Here is a 19,945-nt window from a genome sequence, read left to right on the forward strand (position 1 = left end):
ACCTATGATAGGCTTCCCTAGAACAAACCCTTCCGCGATCGTCATGGATGGTGTCTTTGGAAGACTTTGAATGATAATTTTCGGGGGTTAATCACATCAATATCATCGTAAAACGAACCGTATATTGATAAAGTTTAAATCTTTACTTGCCTTGTAGATTCTACGGTTGAATTTACTGAGTGAATAACGCTTTCTAGAACAAACTTAAAAAAAGAAGATTCATTTTAAAGCGTTACTTGCTCCGTCAATAACGCAATATCTCCTCAGTTCCTCTGTTGCAAAGGGCGGACCGAGAACGGAAGTCCTCAAATAGTTATAGAGGTCCTCAGTCAAGTGTTCGAGATATATGATACTCCTCCCTCGCTTGTGTGCGTGCGCGCGCGCGCGCATAATCGCAGATCTAATGTGGCGGGCAGATGCTTTTTAACTCTCGCTCCCTTGTGCTTTACCAACGCCGATGACGTCACGCATTGCGTTGGCGCTTTAATATTCTTCCTTATGCCGGGGAATTTAAAGAAGGGAGATGAAATTATATCGTAAAATAACGCACAAATAACGGGCATTCTTGTGAGAATAAGCATAAACAGATGAAGCTGCCAATCCGCATTTCCTCCTTAGCTGTTGATAGGCCTAGTCAAGGTCTAGAGAATTCTCTAGACCTTGGGTTCAGTAATCGGTCTGTGTGGGTCATGACGCTTTAGGAAACAGATAAATAAAGCAAAAAGTAAAGTAACTAAAGAATTTAGAAGTGAAACGAAGTTGAGAATTTCGATTCACAGAACTATTTATTATTGTTATTGCAAGTTAAACTTGCACCAACAAAGTGAAAGATTGTTCACGATTTGATCTCAACAGGAGTACTGTATTTGGAAAAAGCTGTGCCTGTAAGCTAGAAGAGAGAGAGAGAGAGAGAGAGAGAGAGAGAGAGAGAGAGAGAGAGAGAGAGTCTTCTTGATTAACTTTTCAACAGATCTTTAGACCCAACGGAAGAGGGAATAGGCCTACATATGGAAATGCTTTCTAGGTTTGGTATACTCAAGTAACTTATACTAAGATATACTTAACTTTTTATATGGGATTTTGACAATGAAAAAAGCCACGATATGTTATTACTTGGGCAATCTTATCATAATTGCTCAAATTATTACACCTGCAAATCATAGAATAATGTTTGTCATTTTGAAATACAGATCTTTATGACAATCCAAAATATGGCATTAATTTCCTAAAAAAGTAATGTAATCCACTTTACAATTAATGAAACAACTAAACGAACAGCAATCTATATGCCTAGGTCTAGGGCTAGAGGCCTAGTAGTGTGTCATTTGACACAGAAAACAACGAAAAATTGCTTAAAACGTCACGTGATGTTCAAGATTACTTACTGCATCATGCAGCCATAGAATGGACGAACGAGTTACAGGTAACCTACAGGTGACGACGTCGAACCCCGCGGCTTATCGTCAACTTTATCCAGGTTCAGTACAAAAGTTATGGATGAAGAGACTGAGAAGCTTTTCAAGTCAAGATCACTGGCCTTCAAGGTTATTCCTCTCTCTCTCTCTCTCTCTCTCTCTCTCTCTCTCTCTCTCTCTCTCTCTCTCTCTCTCTCTCTCTCTCTCTCTCTCTCTCTCTCCTCCTTCCTATTTCCGTGGGGGAAAAACGAAGTAAAAATAAACTGAATCTTGTGTTTATATAAACAAGACTTTTCGAAGCGTTGATAGCAAGAAGAAGAACGAATTACGTAAACATTTTGTTATACTTTGGAATATATGGTGCTTTAAGCGGTAATAGTGTATGATATTTTTTATGTATGTATGTATGTTTGTATGTTTGTATGTGTGTATGTATGTATAGGCTTAGCGTCATATGCAGGAAGCAACTTAAACTCGTTTTGAATCTCGCGCTGCTTCGTGTCCTCGTCATTTGAAAGTCCAAAATAAATAAAATTAAGGATATTTAGATTATATAAAGAATATTTATGATATATTATATAAAATTTGACTTTATAATTTAGTTCTCGCAATATTTTAATCAGTAGAAAGAAATGATGGCAATGTTTATAGAGAAATTCGCTTGACTCTTTGGCATAATCCGAAATAAATAAAATTTGACATAATTTGATTGTACAACGTATAATTACGATTTAATATATAAAATATTATTTTAATAATTTCTTTAATTAATATTTAACCACTTAGGTAAAAATGGTGGCAATGTTTATAGAGAACCTCGCTTGACTCTCCAGTGTAACTTTCGGGCCATCTTCCGTAGGGGAGTTGATGTCGGACAATTGACTGTGTTTTCGTGTTTCGTGCCGAAAAATGGTCCTTCCGTGACCTGAGATGACCTCGGAATAAACCGCCAGGATGACGAATAGACTCGGAGGACCCTATTTGTCGAGTTCCCTGGCGATTCGGCAGGAGATCCAGAGGTTCGAGAGCGTCCACCCGTCGATCTACGCGATCTACGATATCATAGAGCTGGTCCAGGACCCCCTTTTGGCCCAGCAGATTCGGGAACACGTCGTTTGCATCGAAGGTGAGCGACGCTCTTTCAAAACGACGGTTTTAGCGACCCTTTGAGGCGTGTTGCACATCGAAACGGGGTTTGGCAGGGCCAACTTGCTGGGGGTCGAAAGTGGGAGGGGTTGGTGCTGCCGAAGTTTTGACGTTTCGGGTCACCCGTAGGCGGGAGGGTTCCTCTACAGGTGGGGACTTCGAAGGGCGCAGGAGTTCACCCTATGTATTAAGTATACGTGTATGAAAGGGGGAATGAATATTAAAGTGAGTCTGGGAGGGGGTCGAAAGTGGGAGGGGTTGTTGCTGCCAAAGTTTTTGACGTTTGGGGTCGCTCTCTCCTGTGGGGGGGTTCCTCTACAGGTGGGAACTTCGAAGGGCGCAGCAGAGGTTACCTCTTGCCTATATTGAATATTTCTGTAAAAAGAACCAGGATCTTCACGTTACATAGTCTTCTTGACAGCATTATTGTAAAAGATACAATTATTTAAATGAGGTTTGGGAGGGCCAGTGCAATTGGGGTCGAAAGTGGGAGGGGTTACGGAATTTTGAGGTTCGAATTCCTCTCCTCGAAAAGTTCCGGTAGGTGAGAGGGTTCCTTCACAGGTGGGAACTATGGAGGGCGTAGCTGGCGCTTACCCCATATATTAAATATTTATATTTAATAAAACTAGTAATTCACTTTTTGCCCTCAACCTCCTGCCTTCAACTTGCCACCTCAGGGTGTAGCCTAGCCTAGTTTATCCCTGGCCCAGATGAGTGCTTTCTCTAGTAATTTTCCCTAGGGTAGCCTACCAGTTGAAACTAATGATGGGTTGCGTAGTGATACCCATAACTCGGCGCTTAGCATAGGTCGTAGGCTAAGTAGGCCATAGCTCCAGAATTTGTGTATGTTTTGACAGTAGAATTCTTCGTGATGTGATGACAGAATTATCGGTAATACAGGATAGTTGTGTACGTATCTTTTGCAATGTGTAATGTCGCATTGGAATGGTCGAGGGGAATGAAGCCCCCCGACCAGGTGTAGGCATGGCACCCTAGGGTAGGTTAGGTGATGGGAAGGTTGTGATAGGATCTTTCCTCATTGATATAAGTCGTTGATCTGCTTTTTTGTGAGCAGTGACCTGTGGAAATAGTGTTTGCAATTCCTTTGAACAGTGGTAGGAAAAGTAATACATTATTTTGAGCATTTGTTGGTTTTTCAATGCTGTTGTAACAAAATCTGAAGTATTATATTTAAATACTTGAGAGGAATAAATGTAAATATTTCCATTGTCATTTTTTTTCTGCTGGATAATCCAAAGGTGTTGTGAATTAGACAGTTTGTGCCATCATGACGATGACACTTTGTGGGCTCCTAGGTACCTTAAAAGTCTTTTACCCTCTGGATTCCCACCATAGATTTAAAATGTATGGATAGGAAATGCACAAACAATTGGTTTGTAACGGTCAAAAATACATAGCACTAGGTAAATTGTAAAAACTATAAGGTTTGTGTATATGATGAGAAGTTAGTGTATCTTATAATTACTCTGCTGTTACCTGGTCAAAGTGCATTAGGTTAGTTTAGGATCTAGGTTAGCCAAACTAAAGCTATTCGAGATTCCAGATTCTTACACTAGACTGCAAAATATAAATAAATTCATTTGGAATAACAATAGGGTTAAAACTATACAAAAGACTAGATAAACAGCCAGTGTGAGTGAAAAATGTTTAAACATGAGGTAAATGATAAAAAATTTGCAGCTCGTGATATAAATATAAATTACCCAGTGCTTGCTACACAAAGTAAAATTATGTTCTAGGGTAGGTTAACCTAGGCTACCATTGTCTTTGTGTTAAAAAGCTTCAGAACTTACAAAGGTAGCCTGACTTGGCAGGTTAACTGGCATTTATTGGTTAGGCTATGGCTGTTGCAGGCTTGCATCAATTGTCATTTAAGGCTAGTCTAGGTAAATTTGCCAAGTAGCAAGATTAGGCCAGGCCTAACCCCAAAACTTGTGTCTAGGCTAGGCTAGTCTTCTTTTTGATGACTTATAGGCCTAGTAAGTCATTAGTAAGCTAACACAGGCTGTCACTATGGTGTTATTTATTGTTTGTATGTTTGGGTTTAGATGTTTAGGGTGCCTGTACTTGATCGTATGTTTACGACAGGAATTAGATTGAGAAGTTGTTCTTTGCATGTATCTAGCAAGTTTATATGTCTCCTCATGTTGTCAATCCTCAGATATCTTGCGTGTTTTGTAGGAAATTCCTTGTTAGGCAATTGACAAGGAAACAGTGGACTAATATATCAGTTGCTAAAAGTGTAGCAGTTACAATATAGTATACAATGTCATAAACATCTTAAATCGTGAAAGATGGTTGGTTGTTCAGTCGCTGAGTTTGGTTCCTAGTTGAAGGAGCCATGTTCTGTGTAAGGAAGAAACACATCACACTTCAGTTGGAAAAGCTCTCAGCTGCTTTACTTGGTGGTGTCACGACATCAGGCTCTGTGGACATTCCAAAGCAGGGCCATTGGAAATGGGTAGTTGTCCTTTTGCTGCCTCGTTTGGTGTACCCTGTGATTTATTGATAAGTGCCCCCTGTTCACTTATCAAGCAGTTCTCTTGTGTCCCTACCTTATCCTGTGGTGTGTTATTTTTGCTGAAGCTTCCTACAGACTCCTAGGAGTTGCAGAAGGCTCCCTGGCAGTACTTCGTGTCATTGTTGATTTTGGCCACTTCAGTAGTTCTTAGCGCTGCCCCTGCTGCTGCTAGTGGTGGTTCTGGTGTAGATGTTGCTGATATCACTGTTACAGGTAAACCTTTTTTGTGGAGGAATGGGGTGTCATCTTCTGTTGCTGTGACTCGTGAATCACAGCTCTCCTTGACCAATGGCCACAAAGAAGAGATGCTGTTCGTCCAGATTCATTGGATCGTCAGTTGTGTACTGATCATCCTGGTCTCAGGATGACACATGCCGTATGGATCTGCTTGTTCTTTTAGTCCAGATGTCAAAAGAATGCCCTTCACAGCTTGCTTTTCTTTGTTAACCCCACCCTTCACAGCTCTTGTGAGAGAGGCTCTTTTCGTAGGACTGTGGGAGAGATGTATGAGACAGTCAGGAAGTACGTAACAGTGGAGTATCAGGGGAAGTAAGCCATCCAATGTCATTGTAGTCATAGGATGGGTCTGTGTGTTTGTGAGTGCATGTGTGAACCTCCTGCTGCCTTTTCAAGGAGGTTTTTATACTGTAACTTCACCTACCCAGCTGATGGATCGTACCTCCCACCAAACGAGTGACATTTTTGTATAAGACGAAGGTTTTTGTCTTACATACAAACTTTCATCTTGTAGCAAAAACCCCCTTCTAATCAACCTAGCAGTTGTCTCCATAGCCAGACCAGATTGCACTTGATTCTCTTGAAATATAAGTCAAATTTTGTGTATTTAAGAGGTAAACAATTTACTGGACAAATTGCAATTTCTCTGTACGTTCACCATTCTCTTTCAAAGAAAATGTGACAAGTCAGTTGGTCAAGCAGCGAGATAGTTGGGGTTGTGAAACGCATTTATCTGAACTCTCAAACTGTAACTGTGGGTGAAATTTTGTATCTTAATTCTGAAAAAATGTAATGTTGCATTGGTTGAAACATATTGAGAGTAGAGTATTTTTCATGCTGTGATATACGCCATTCATTACTAGTACATATACTACTGAGAGAAATGCTATTTGTGTATACAATTCCTCTTATGTTAGCCGGTAGTTTTATATAATTTTAGGTTACATTAATCATGGCCATTATTTTTTTTATTGACATCTCTCTTGTGTTATCATGTAAGGCGATTTTCCAACAACTTCTTGAAATCGAAGTTGCTTTTTTGCTTGATTTTCCAAGAACTTCTTGAGAATCTATGGAAAATGAAGTTGCTTTTTTTTGCCATTTTTTATACATGGTTTGCATGAAGTTTGAAAGTGTCCTCACTGCAAGTAAGATCATGCATTCAGGAAAGAATTCCTTTTTTTGGAGGTTTTCAGAAATGTCAAAAAAACAGTTAGTGTTTTTTGTGTGAAATATGTTGTTCTGATGATTTAGTTGGAATTTTCACAAATCTGACATTTCCTTTGCAATATTTGGTGATAGACATACAAGGGGTTTATCAAATCCACAATCTTGAAAGAATGATAGTAGCCATAAACCTTTTAGAATAGCGTAGTGAAAATATTCAAATCACGTAGGTTAGGATTACATGTTAACAGATTAGTGCTGTTTAGGATATACTATATATGTGTTGTTTTTTAAATTGGATCTGACCTAGCAAATATGGCTTGGAGAAATTTGAAATATTCATTGTAACTATTATAACCTTTTTGTGTTTAAAAGACTAATTGTTTATCAGTAATTATTCTAGTTTATTGTTTTATTTTGAGTATTTATTTATTTTGTAAATGTTGGTTTTTGTCTTCGTAAGTTCAGATGTCCCTCTTTTGACTTCATTGAATGTATCATCCCATTTTATTTCTCAGTTGCCACTCTAGAGCCCCCCCCCCCCTGTAACATACTATCAAATCTCTTGGTTAATCACATATAATACAAACATTGTTGATAAGAGCAGCATTAGGCCATCGCTTAGTGCAGTAGCCTGCAATCTGTTGTTGCAGTCATGGAATCATGCAAGAATGAAGAGCTGGTTGTTGAGGTAGCTTATGTTATCTGGTTATGTACCAAAATGAATTTCAACTTAATAAATAACATTTGCTTTAAGAATTATAACAATAGGTATTTTGTTTCAGTTAGGTTAACTTGTTTATATATGGTTTCTGTTGAATGTTTTTTTGGTATTGCTAAGGAATATTGTGAAGTCCGCATCTAAATTTTGAGGGGAATCCTTATAGGTTTTTGGGTATAGTAGTCCTGGAATTTCTTGTTCAGTGCTGTATAGAAAGCATACTATTACACATTTTTATTTTGATTGTGTTTTACAAGTCATTTGTATGGAAGACTATTGAATTTAGCCAGCACTGTAGTGATAAGGTGTTATTCATTATGTTGTAGAAAGTGATATCATGTTTGTTTATAAAAACATTTATGTGTTAAATGTAGCAGTGATTTTCGACCTCCCGTGGGTAATGTATGTTTGGTCTTTGTAAATTAGAAAAAGTAAATAAAACAGAAATTGAACAGAATGAACATATCACAAGATTCTTGTTGAGTTCAGTAAAGTACTATATTCTTTTTTTTTTTTCCTTGATGGAGATGATTTTCCAATTCTCACCAGTTTTTGTTTCCTTGTGAAACGTAAAACTTTTCTGCATTATTTTGTCATCCCTTTTCTTCGTCTGAGAAGATATCATTTAATTTTCTGGCTTGTTTATTAAACCTCTTCTTTCAAGAAGACTGCGGTATTTGTACTCTACTTATAAGATATTGTAGGAATTCTAGGGTTTTTTATGAATCTGCCATGTAATAACTAATCAGCGAAATGTTTCAGTGCATTTATGAACTTCATTAATTTCTTGGTGCATATTTTTGTATGCATTCTTATTCTTACATGCAATGATATATTGATAGTCTGCTGCTTATCCGTGTAATACGTGCTTTGGGATGTGTTAGAATCCTGTCTTGAACTTGAGTCTTTTGCTGGTACACAACTGATAAGTGTCTCATGGTTCACGAGGGTTGAAAAATTACAGTAAAGATCTCTTAATGATATTGGTCTGCACTTTTATGAAACGGTGGATATGACAGGTGTCAAAGGAACTCTCAAGTGCAGATGCATGATGATGTCTTGGGATTAGTCTTGTCTACCTTAGCAGTATTAATGACTTAGCTCTTATCAAACTTTTTAGTCAGTCAGACTTGAATCCACAGATCACTGTTGCCCTCATGAAAACAACCAAATGTAGTGGGCGTCATTGCTACTTCCATCTCTTAGACTAAGAGCCACCACACTTCCTGCCCTACAGGCTGTCTTTGTTCCATGCCCATCGTAGACAGGATCTTTGTATGAAGCAGTTTCTGTCACCCTGCAAGTCTTCACATAGATCCTGACAACTACAATAGCATGACCTAGTTGGTGACAAGATGCTCATAAGGTTTTTTAAGCAAGATTTGCCATTTACTTGGTTAGAAGTAGACATTTTATTCCTGATTTTATATTTTTACGTGGCTTTGAGGCCAGATTATCCGTTGCTCCCTAGAGCATAAGAGAATGGATAGTATTGTGTAATTGTTACAGCTAGAACTTAGACTGCTCTTCTGAATAGGCTTAGTTTCCAGCTTTGGGAAAAAATATTAATATTTAGAACAAATCACTATAAAATGCACTGTGTTGGTGAGTCTAGTTTTGGGCAAAAATACTGATATTTAGAAGATAAAAATATAAAATGCACTGAATTATGAAGTCAGTACCCCGATGTCTATTGAGGAAATAATTTATATTTTTAAAGAACTTTAAAGGAAAAGTTAATTTAGTGAGAATTGACATAGCAGGAAGCAATTCCAGGAAGAGTACGTAAGCTGTACCAAAGAATCAGGGTTTAATTAATAGTCTTCCATATTGAAGTAATTAGGGAGGGGTGGTTGATGCAATCATTCCAGTGATGGAGAATTTTATTTTTATTCTTCAAATAGGAGTCCAATTACTTGCTAGGTCTGTAAACTCTTACTGATGTCTGTCAAGAACCCTTGGTACCCTGTAGAGGCGTAGTGCTGTCAGTGCATCTCAGGCAGTGCACTGTAGGCATTACTAAGGTTCTTTGCAGCGTGCCTTCGGCCCCTAGCCGCAACCCCTTTCGTTCCTTTTACTGTACCTCCTTTCATATTCTCTTACTTCCATCTTACTTCCCACCCTCTCCTAACAGTTGATTCGTAGTAGTGTAACTGGAAAAGGATTTCCTCCCGTTACACATTTCAAACCTTTTACTGTCAATTTCCGTTTCAGCACTGAATGACCTCTTAGGTCCCAGTGCTTGGCCTTTGGCCTAAATTCTATATTCAGGAACACTTGGTAGCTCACCTGGTAGCATTTTTATCTCCTTTTGATAGAGCTGGGTCAGTTTTATAACAGTACAGGTACCTTTAGGCCTAATTGTTTTTCCTGCAGAGGGGACGGTACCTTTTGATAGCATGAGCTGTTGGCTGGCCTCAGATGGTCTGTGACACTGTGTTAGGGTAAGCAAGTGTACTGTAACTCTCTACCAGTTTTATTTAAAACACCACCAATATTTGTGATGGATGAATCGTACATGCTTGCATTTCGTTAATGTTTGCCAAAAGATTGCCTTTGACAAGTTATAATTTATTATTATTCAGAAGATGAACCCTATTCGTATGGAACAAACCCTCAGGGGCCTTTGGCTTGAAGATCAAGCTTCCAAAGAATATTACAGTGTTCATTTGAAAGAGGTAAGAGTATCTTGGGTTAAATTCCCTGAGGATGGTGTGCAATTAGAGCTTTTAAAAATTCAAGCAAAGATGCAATGCATTACTACCCTAAAACATTTCTCCTTGTGCTTATAATAGTTTATTTACATTTTTATGTATTTTTTGAATTGTTAATTTATCTTTGTTTTCTGATAACTGATCTCTTTCTGCATTTCCTGTTATCTTCTGTTACTCCTTTCAAATGAACACTTTAATATTCTTTGGAAGCTTGAATTTCAAGTCAGTGGCCCCTTTGGTGGGCTTGTTCCATAGGAATAGGGGTTTATCCTCTGAATAATAATAATAATAATAATAATAATAATAATATTTAACATAATAATGTTGCATAGAATTTTGTACTTAGTGTAGTTTTTCTGTACAGTATTTGATTCGAGATTGCTAGCAAATATTTTTAGCAATTGCTAATTGCATTCTGTCGATATATTTTAGACTGCTCGACTGTGTATTAATCAGAAGACCAGTGACCAGTTGAAATGTTCCTAAAATTAAATATATTTCAGTAAAGAACTGGATTTTATTGTTCGTATTAATTACCCAATATTTTTACAGTTAAAATGGATTCTAATTAGCGTAATGTCCTGTCGACATAATTGAGTTTGATTAGTTTCCGGTGGACAAAATTGATGGATGAAATAGGTACTGTAGTTAAAAGACAAGATTGGGGATTGTCACTCTCTCTGTTGTGGGTAACCCAGCACAAATGTGTGTGTGTGTGTGTGTGTATGTATGTATGTGGGTAGCAGTTCTTGTCACGAGAACAAGGAAAGCCTTTGAGTATTGAAGAGTGATGGCTGATTAGCCCAAAGGAAGGTGCATAAAGAGAGAGAGAGAGAGAGAGAGAGAGAGAGAGAGAGAGAGAGAGAGAGAGAGAGAGAGAGAGAGAGAGAGAGAATTTACAATTTATCTACGTACAAATCTTGAAAACAACATCTGAATAATCTATAATTACTCATGATGTATACACTAGACGTCTCTCTCAAGAAAGGAGAGAGAGAGAGAGAGAGAGAGAGAGAGAGAGAGAGGTCTGTAACCAGTGACATAACTTCGATTAACTTACAGTAGGCTTCTTCTTGAAATTCAGTGTAGGACATGATATAAATACCTTAATATTATACGAGATTGTTGTGTAATGATTTTATATTTGTATATATAAATATATATATCTCTTAGGCTCTCGCCTTGCGTAAGGTTCCCCCTCCCCCCCAACCGGGGAATATCTCCTCTGTAATGCTTTGTATTCTCTCGTGTTTGCGACTAAATTAACTCAGAGAGAGAGAGAGAGAGAGAGAGAGAGAGAGAGAGAGAGAGAGAGAGAGAGAGAGAGAGACCTTGTCTTGTTCTCGAAAGCAACGGCAACTCGACAGTAATAATGAGTTGGCGAGTCTGAGGTGATCAATGAATTTGTTTTTGCGCCTCCGAGAGAGAGAGAGAGAGAGAGAGAGAGAGAGAGAGAGAGAGAGAGAGAGAGAGAGAGAGAGAGGTCAGCTTCATTAGTCAACTTTATTAGTGAGAGGGAGAATTGTTATTCTATTTTCCAGTGAAGAGAGAGAGTGGGAGAGAGAAAAATATTTCTCTTCATGTAGAGAGAGAGAGAGAGAGACTTATTCTTCTATTATCCTGTGGAGAGAGAGAGAGAGAGAGAGAGAGAGAGTGAGTCAGCTTCGTTGGTCAGCTTTATTAGTGAGAGAGAGAGAATTGTTATTCTATTTTCCAGTGAAGAGAGAGAGAGAGAGAGAGAGAGAGAGAGAGAGAAAGTTATTTCTATTATCCTGGAGAGAGAGAGAGAGAGAGAGAGAGAGAGAGAGAGAGAGAGAGAGTCCGAGTGGCCGGCCAGTTTGTGCATTCAACACGTCACCGAAAAAACAAATGATATTCTTGTACATTTCGGCGCCAACTGAACTTTATATAACAGTCGACTTTAACATCCAATCAATCAACGCCCTCACCCTCCCTTCCTCTCTCTCGCTTTCTCTCTCTCTCTTTTCACGGTAAAAGAAGAATAATTCTCTCTCTCCACAGTATGATAGAAGTAATTTCTCTCTCTCTGTCTCTCTCTAATAAAGTTGACTCCATTCCTCTCTCTCTCTCTCTCTCTCTCTCTCTCTCTCTCTCTCTCTCTCTCTCTCTCTCTACAGGAGAATAGAGAAATAATTTCCTCTCCCTTTTCACGGGAAAATGGAAGAATAAGTCTCTCTCTCTCTCTCTCATGATCGAGTGAGTGAGTGTACCGAATCACTTTCGTATAACGGTACAAGTGCTCTTGTCTTCAGACACTACCAGTTAGCCTTCGTACGTATTGCGTTTGAATTCTCGTTTATTGTGCATTTCATTTACACGTAGTGTAAGGGGGCTCTCTCAAACATACATACATGTATACATACGTATTTTATATATTAAATAAAATTATGTATTCTTTCAATAGAGGAGAGATCTATTGAGATTTAAGCATCATTCAAGGTCTGAGTTCCACATCTCGCGATGTAACTTTCTCAAGCAGGGATGCTATTGCTTGTTGCCATGGCATTTTCTTTTTCTTCTCCTCCTCCTCCTCCTCCTCCTCCTCCTCCTCCTCCTCCTCCTCCTCCTCCTCCTCCTTCTTCTTCTTCTTCTTCTTCTATATCTTTCTTTCTTTCTGCTCGTAACAGGATTTGAGATTTGGGTCTTCCGCAGATAAACGCCAGTTCCTCCACTTTCTCTCTCTCTCTCTCTCTCTCTCTCTCTCTCTCTCTCTCTCTCTCTCTCTCTCTCTCTCTCTCTGGGTGGAAAGAGAGAGAGAAAGAGAGATGAATGTGTATCTTGTATGAGGGCTGATGATGTTGGGAAAAGAGAGAGAGAGAGAGAGAGAGAGAGAGAGAGATGAATGTGGATCTTGTATGAGGGCTGATGATGATGATGATGATTAGGACGAGAGCCGTAGGATTGAATTGAATGTGATAGGCGAAGGTCCGGGTTCCTACTGGGGTGATATCCTACTGGGACTGAGATAATATCCTTCTCGGGTTAGCGGTGGCGTGATCTGTCCTATTTATGGACTCTGTTTCCGCTCGTTTATCGTGATTTATTGTAACTCGCTATTGATGTTTTATTTTTGATGTTGGGTATTTCAGTTCGTCCGTGGGTAGCGCCGTCGGTGCACCTCACGCGGCGCACTGCAGGCGTGACTTGATGTCCTCTGTGGCGTCCCTTTGACCCTTCCATTCCTTTTGACTGTTGCCTCAATTCATATTCTCTTTCTTCCATCTTACGTTCCTCAACGCTCTCCTAAGAATTGTCTTAACATGATTTTCGACGCTGAGTGACCTCGTAGGTCACAGCGCTTGTGGCCTTTGGCCTAAATTTTATGCTTAAGTTGGAATTGGAGTTAGTGTGATGTTTTTGGAATTGGAATTCCAATTCCAGGAAAACCCTCATTAATCCCTGTTATTTATGTTGGACCAGTTGGTTGTATTCACATTTTGAAGCGTCTTTTCTATATGACGATATTTCCTTTGTAATGAATTTCTTTTTATGCAAACTATATTTATTTATATTTTTTCATCCACTAACTTTAATTTCTGTATAAGGATCCTAACAGTCAATTAAAAGTAAATCATTATATTCTACGAAGGCATCATTCTTCTCCCAAGATATTTCCAACCTCAAAAAACAGAGGGGGAGAGAGATACTCTCCTTAGGGACGCCCTTTGTCTTTTTTTATATTTTTTATATCCCCCAATTAGGATATCTGTTTAATTGTCCTGACTGACAGTCAAGATGAATCATATTCTACGAAGGAATCATTCTTCTCCCAAGATCCTTCCAACCTCAAGAAAACAGAGAGGGAGATAGATACTCTCCTTAGGGACTCCCTTTGTCTTTTTTTATATATTTTTATATCCCCCACTAGGATATCTGTTTAATGATCCTAACAGTCAATCAGAATAAATCATTATATCCTACGAAAGAATCATATAATCTCCCAAGATCTTTCAAACCTCAAAAAACAGAAAGGGAGAAACATACTCTCCTTGTGGACTCCCCTTGTGTGTTATGTATTTTTTGTCCCCACCTAGGATATCTTTAATTATCCTGCCCGTCAATCAAAATTAATTATAATACCCTACGAAGGAATCATATAGTCTCCCAAGATCCTTCCAACCTCAAAAAACAGAAAGGGAGAGAGATACTCTCCTTAGGAACTCCTTGTGATATGCTTTTTAATGCACTGACTCCAGCGGTTGTTTACGAATTAAAGTAAACAATTGAACGAGTCTACACGTTTCCTTTGTGTATCACTCACTCCATAGTGAAGAGATCCCACTCTAAGGTTTGGGTGAAAGCTACTTTAGATTGTTCATCTATTTTTATTTTGGTTATTTTGTTAGTATTTCCTTTTGTTGATGTTTATGGAAGATGAGCTTTCTTGATTTTATCATCGCCGTGGCGAAATGAGTGTATGGAATTATAGAGCGTTCATGCTTACCTGTAAGTGTGTGTGTGTTGTGTGTACGAGAGAGAGAGAGAGAGAGAGAGAGAGAGAGAGAGAGAGAGAGAGAGAGAGAGAGAGAGAGATTCATACGGACATTTTGCACGATCCATTTTATATAATATTATATATATATATATATATATATATATATATATATATATATATATATATATATATATATATATATATATATATATATATATATATATATATTTGTGATGTGATATACAGGTACACTTCATAGGTGCTACACACACACACACACACACACACACACACACACACACACACACACGGACGAGATTTGACAAAAGCCAGTGTTTGTGAATTGACTTCTCCTCTTGAACAGTGAAAGAAAAAAATGAGTGATTACAGTCGGTTTCATCATTGACAGAGCCACACGTTTGAGACATCTCTCTCTCTCTCTCTCTCTCTCTCTCTCTCTCTCTCTCTCTCTCTCTCTCTCTCTCTCTCTCGAGGTGGTGATACCTCAATTAAAAAGGGAGTGACTGAAACAAGTGACTGCCGCTCCAGAACCGATTATGCCTCTCTCTCTCTCTCTCTCTCTCTCTCTCTCTCTCTCTCTCTCTCTCTCTCTCTCTCTCTCTCTCTCTCGCCCTTTTAAAGAGTACTTCTTGGGACGGCGACGTTCTCGTATGCCACGCCCTTTGACTCTCTCTCTCTCTCTCTCTCTCTCTCTCTCTCTCTCTCTCTCTCTCTCTCTCTCTCTCTCTCACACACACCTGTGCGGCACGTGGAGTTACTGCTCATTCTTCTCCCGTGTTGATTTTAAAGGGATTGTGGATAGCATTTGGTGATTGATTTTGCAATATATATATATATATATATATATATATATATATATATATATATATATATATATATGTGTATATATATATATATATGTACATATGTATATATATGTATACATATATATATATATATATATATATATATATATATATATATATATGTATATATATGTCTTCTGACTGATTTATAACACTAGATTAAAAGAGAGAGAGAGAGAGAGAGAGAGAGAGAGAGAGAGAGAGAGAGAGAGAGAGAAAATGAATCTTTACCACAGTCATGATGTAATTACAATAAATATAAGCTAGATTAAATGAGAGAGAGAGAGAGAGTTTACTTACGATTTGTTCTGTAATTCTCGGTGGCTACCTTCTACAAGGTACCCAGTGACCTGCCAATGCTGTAAGCGTAAAACTCTTATCCAAGCCTCTCTCTCTCTCTCTCTCTCTCTCTCTCTCTCTCTCTCTCTCTCTCTCTCTCTCTCTCTCTCTCTCTCTCTCTCAGGAACCACCATTTTGTTCTGTTACCTGTCTCCGAGTCCATGAAGAATATATATTTTATTTTGATACTGGCATTTTATAGCTTCTATTAAATATTTTATATAGATGTTTTATTGGTGAAGAATATTTTATTTCTTTATTTGAATGTTTTATATTTATAGAATAATTTTTTTATTGATTTTATTCCTTCCTTAACCAGTCAGGTTTCTTCTGTGGGAAATTGGTTTTAGAAATTTAGTAAATACTTTATTTGAAATTTAATATTTTATTTAAATTTAATATTTTAATCAAATTGAATATTTTATGCATAAATTCCATATATTAATTTTTGTATCGATTTAATTCCTTTCTTTGACAGTCACCTTTCTTCAGGAGAAAGTTCAGGTCCATCTTATTGTTTAGAAAGTCTTAGATTGCCTAGAGATAGGAAGCATTAAAATTGTTATTTTTAATCCGCCTCTTAATTATTTTTTTTGACAGGTAAGGCTTCTTCTTTTTCCTGTGTAGAATATTCGCGGTCCGGTAAGTACAGCATTCTTTTTTTTAAGTTCTCTCTCTCTCTCTCTCTCTCTCTCTCTCTCTCTCTCTCTCTCTCTCTCTCTCTCTCATCTAATCGAGTTCTATATCTGTTTCATTGGCGTGTGGTAAAGCTCTCTCTCTCTCTCTCTCTCTCTCTCTCTCTCTCTCTCTCTCTCTCTCTCTCTCTCTCTCTCTCTCTCTCTCTCATCTAATCGAGTTCTATATCTATTTCATTGGTGTGTGTTAAAGCTCTCTCTCTCTCTCTCTCTCTCTCTCTCTCTCTCTCTCTCTCTCTCTCTCTCTCTCTCTTAAAAAAATAAAAACAATGAATTCTAGGATTCACAGACTTCCATAGTATAAGCTTATAGAGCGTGAGAAATATAACTGAAGACAAGTAAGTAAATCTATAAGATATATATATATATATATATATATATATATATATATATATATATATATATATATATATATATATATATATATATATATATATATATATACATACACATAAATAAAATATATATAATATATGTGTATATATATTATATATATAATACTTTTGTATGGACGTTCGCTTACGCAAATTGCGTGAGTGAATATCATCCTTTTTCGACGGCACAAACGAGGACATTTTAACGAACGAATAAACCTGCAATTAACGCTAAGGCAAGTTAATTTCAACCATCGGTTGGAATTTAACGCAAATCGAAAGTGGAATATAATTCCACGCAAAATAAATAGGCATCCAATATCACCTGCGCCAAGCCTCAGGTAAAACCATTTACTCACTACTTGCCCTGCGTGTGACAGGTGTTGCTTGCTTGCTAGAGAGAGAGAGAGAGAGAGAGAGAGAGAGAGAGAGAGAGAGAGAGAGAGAGAGAGAGAGAATGATGACTCGTATGATAGAGAATATTTGTTGCTTATGGCATCACTTGAGAATGTTCGTATTTGTTTGATGAGAGAGAGAGAGAGAGAGAGAGAGAGAGAGAGAGAGAGAGAGAGAGAGAGAGAGAGAGAGAGTTAAAGAGCAAGAAAGGGAAAGAGAGTGAAAGAGAGCGAGAAAGAGAAAGACAGAGAGAGTGTGAAAGAGAGCGGAAGCAAGCATGCCACAGAGAGAGAGAGAGAGAGAGAGAGAGAGAGAGAGAGAGAGAGAGAGAGAGAGAGAGAGAGTATTACATTGCGTTCTGTCTGGGCGCAGATCTTGCTAAGCTCATTCACACCACACCCACGCGTTATACTTGCTTTGCTAATAATCATGATTATGCGCCCTCTCTCTCTCTCTCTCTCTCTCTCTCTCTCTCTCTCTCTCTCTCTCTCTCTCTCTCTCATCTAGCTTCAATTTCTCGTTTTTATTCTTTTGTGATGTGGTAAAACACTATCTGATAATATATATTTCTCTCTCTCTCTCTCTCTCTCTCTCTCTCTCTCTCTCTCTCTCTCTCTCTCTCTCATGACAGTGCTTGCGTTTCGCAGTCATATACCCTTAGAGCTACGCAGTTATCGATTTCATCGTTTTATAAATTTTTCCTGTTTATAATCGTAATCATTGCTATGCCTTATTGCATTGATTTGTTATATGTGTTTATAATAATAATAATAATAATAATAATAATAATAATAATTATTATTGAATAATAAAAATCCACACTTATATAGTAAATATATTACAATATAAGTGTGGTTTTTTATTATTCAGATTGTTTTTCACGAAACTGTGAATCTTTTAGCATTATTATTATTATTATTATATATTGTTATTCCTTTTTTAGTTCGACTAGTTATTCAGATAAGGTTATACATTACAAATAACAGTACGCATAACAATGTTATTTCACTTATTACGTCTGTTTGTAATTGTTATTATTGCTATTCCTATGTTGATAAGTGTTGTTATTCAGATAATGCGGTTATCTATAACAAATAACATGACGCATAACATTGTCATCTTACTTATTATGTCGTTATTATGTGTCCCCGATTCCCTACTTCGTTCGTGATTCGTAATTCAGATCATACACCAGTCTGGTGTGGATTTCTGAAGAAGAAGAAGAAGAAGAAGTCACTCTGGCGAATGCAACCCAGTACAGTACCAGTCGTTTATACAGCAGTGCTCGTCATCTCAACAACTTCTGGGTCATATTACCCAACACACATTCTCTCTCTCTCTCTCTCTCTCTCTCTCTCTCTCTCTCTCTCTCTCTCTCTCTCTCTCTCTCTCTCTCTCTTTCTTGCAGACTATATGCCGTATATATGTATGTGTAATATATATACTGTATATATATATATTATGAGAGAGAGAGAGAGAGAGAGAGAGAGAGAGAGAGAGAGAGAGAGAGAGAGAGAGAGAGAGATTGGATCAATATTACATTTCAAAAATTACTCTCTGTTACACTATAAGTGAACATATATATATATATATATATATATATATATATATATAGAGAGAGAGAGAGAGAGAGAGAGAGAGAGAGAGATAGGATCATTATTACACTATAAGTGAACAAATAATTAGTCACATTATAAGCTCAATATGAGAGAGAGAGATATGTGTATGTATGTATGTATGTATGTATGCATGCATGCATGCATGCATGATGCGCATTTACATACGTCTCCATTCTAAGACAAAATTCCTTCTAAGACTTGTGGTATTCTCACACAGACTTTTGACAACATTTTTGCCCCTCGTTGACCACAACATGTTTTGTTGGAAGAAGATGACTGTTGTTCCTTGAAGCTTTCAGGAAATTGTTTGCAATGTTTCTTTTGAAATATGTAGTGGTCTCTTGGTTGTAAAATTCTTAACTCTTATTTCTTCATAATTTAAGGAGATTTTTGTTATTTTGTTCTGTATTTGCTGTATTTTAACTGTGTTCAGAATAGGGCTCTCTCTCTCTCTCTCTCTCTCTCTCTCTCTCTCTCTCTCTCTCTCTCTCTCTCTCTCTCTCTCTCATAGGCCTATTCAGATTATATAATGTTACCAATTGTTGGTCAGTTTTTTGTGTAATATACAGTAGTTGCTGAAACGTATTACAGATCCAGGCTGGCTCTCTCTCTCTCTCTCTCTCTCTCTCTCTCTCTCTCTCTCTCTCTCTCTCTCTCTCTCTCTCATATTCAGATTATAATGTGACCAATTATTGGTAAGTTTTAGTGTAATATGCAGTAGTTGTTGAAACGTATTATTGATCCAGTCTCTCTCTCTCTCTCTCTCTCTCTCTCTCTCTCTCTCTCTCTCTCTCTCTCTCTCTCTCTCTCTCTCTCTCTCCAAGTACTGCGCACGTCTCAGACGGCTATTAATAAGCCACTCATCATTAGTAAACAACGCTAATCACGTATTTAGATCCACTGCTTCATAATACTGTTTTCAATTTGAGAAACATCACAAGTATTGACTCCCATTAAGAGTGGATGACATTGTTTATAAGCGAGCTAAGGTCCTTCATTGTTTAGGTATCTGATAATCGTCAGGCTATTGAAATGAGTTTCCTGGGAGAACTATTAATATTATTATTTTTATTTTTATTTTTGAATGTATTATTATTATTATTATTATTATTATTATTATTATTATTATTATTATTATTATTTTCTGTAATAAAAATCCATGATTATATAGCAAACCATATTACTATGTAAGATACAAAATTTTATTATTATTATTATTATTATTATTATTATTATTATTATTATTATTATTATT

General features: G+C 37.4%; 1 protein-coding gene across 1 annotated transcript in view; it reads left to right on the forward strand.

Moving 5' to 3' along the window:
• Positions 1-2,246: 2,246 nt before the first annotated feature.
• CenG1A (Centaurin-gamma-1A) overlaps positions 2,247-19,945 on the forward strand; it is a 122,402-nt gene continuing 104,703 nt past the window's right edge. Inside the window, exon 1 of the mRNA XM_067126905.1 lies at positions 2,247-2,541. Coding sequence (XP_066983006.1) covers positions 2,370-2,541 — 172 coding nt within the window. The 5' untranslated portion in view covers positions 2,247-2,369. The remainder of the gene's footprint in view (positions 2,542-19,945) is intronic.

The sequence above is a fragment of the Macrobrachium rosenbergii genome, chromosome 25 (genome assembly GCF_040412425.1).
Source record: "Macrobrachium rosenbergii isolate ZJJX-2024 chromosome 25, ASM4041242v1, whole genome shotgun sequence".
NCBI classification, from domain to species: domain Eukaryota; kingdom Metazoa; phylum Arthropoda; class Malacostraca; order Decapoda; family Palaemonidae; genus Macrobrachium; species Macrobrachium rosenbergii.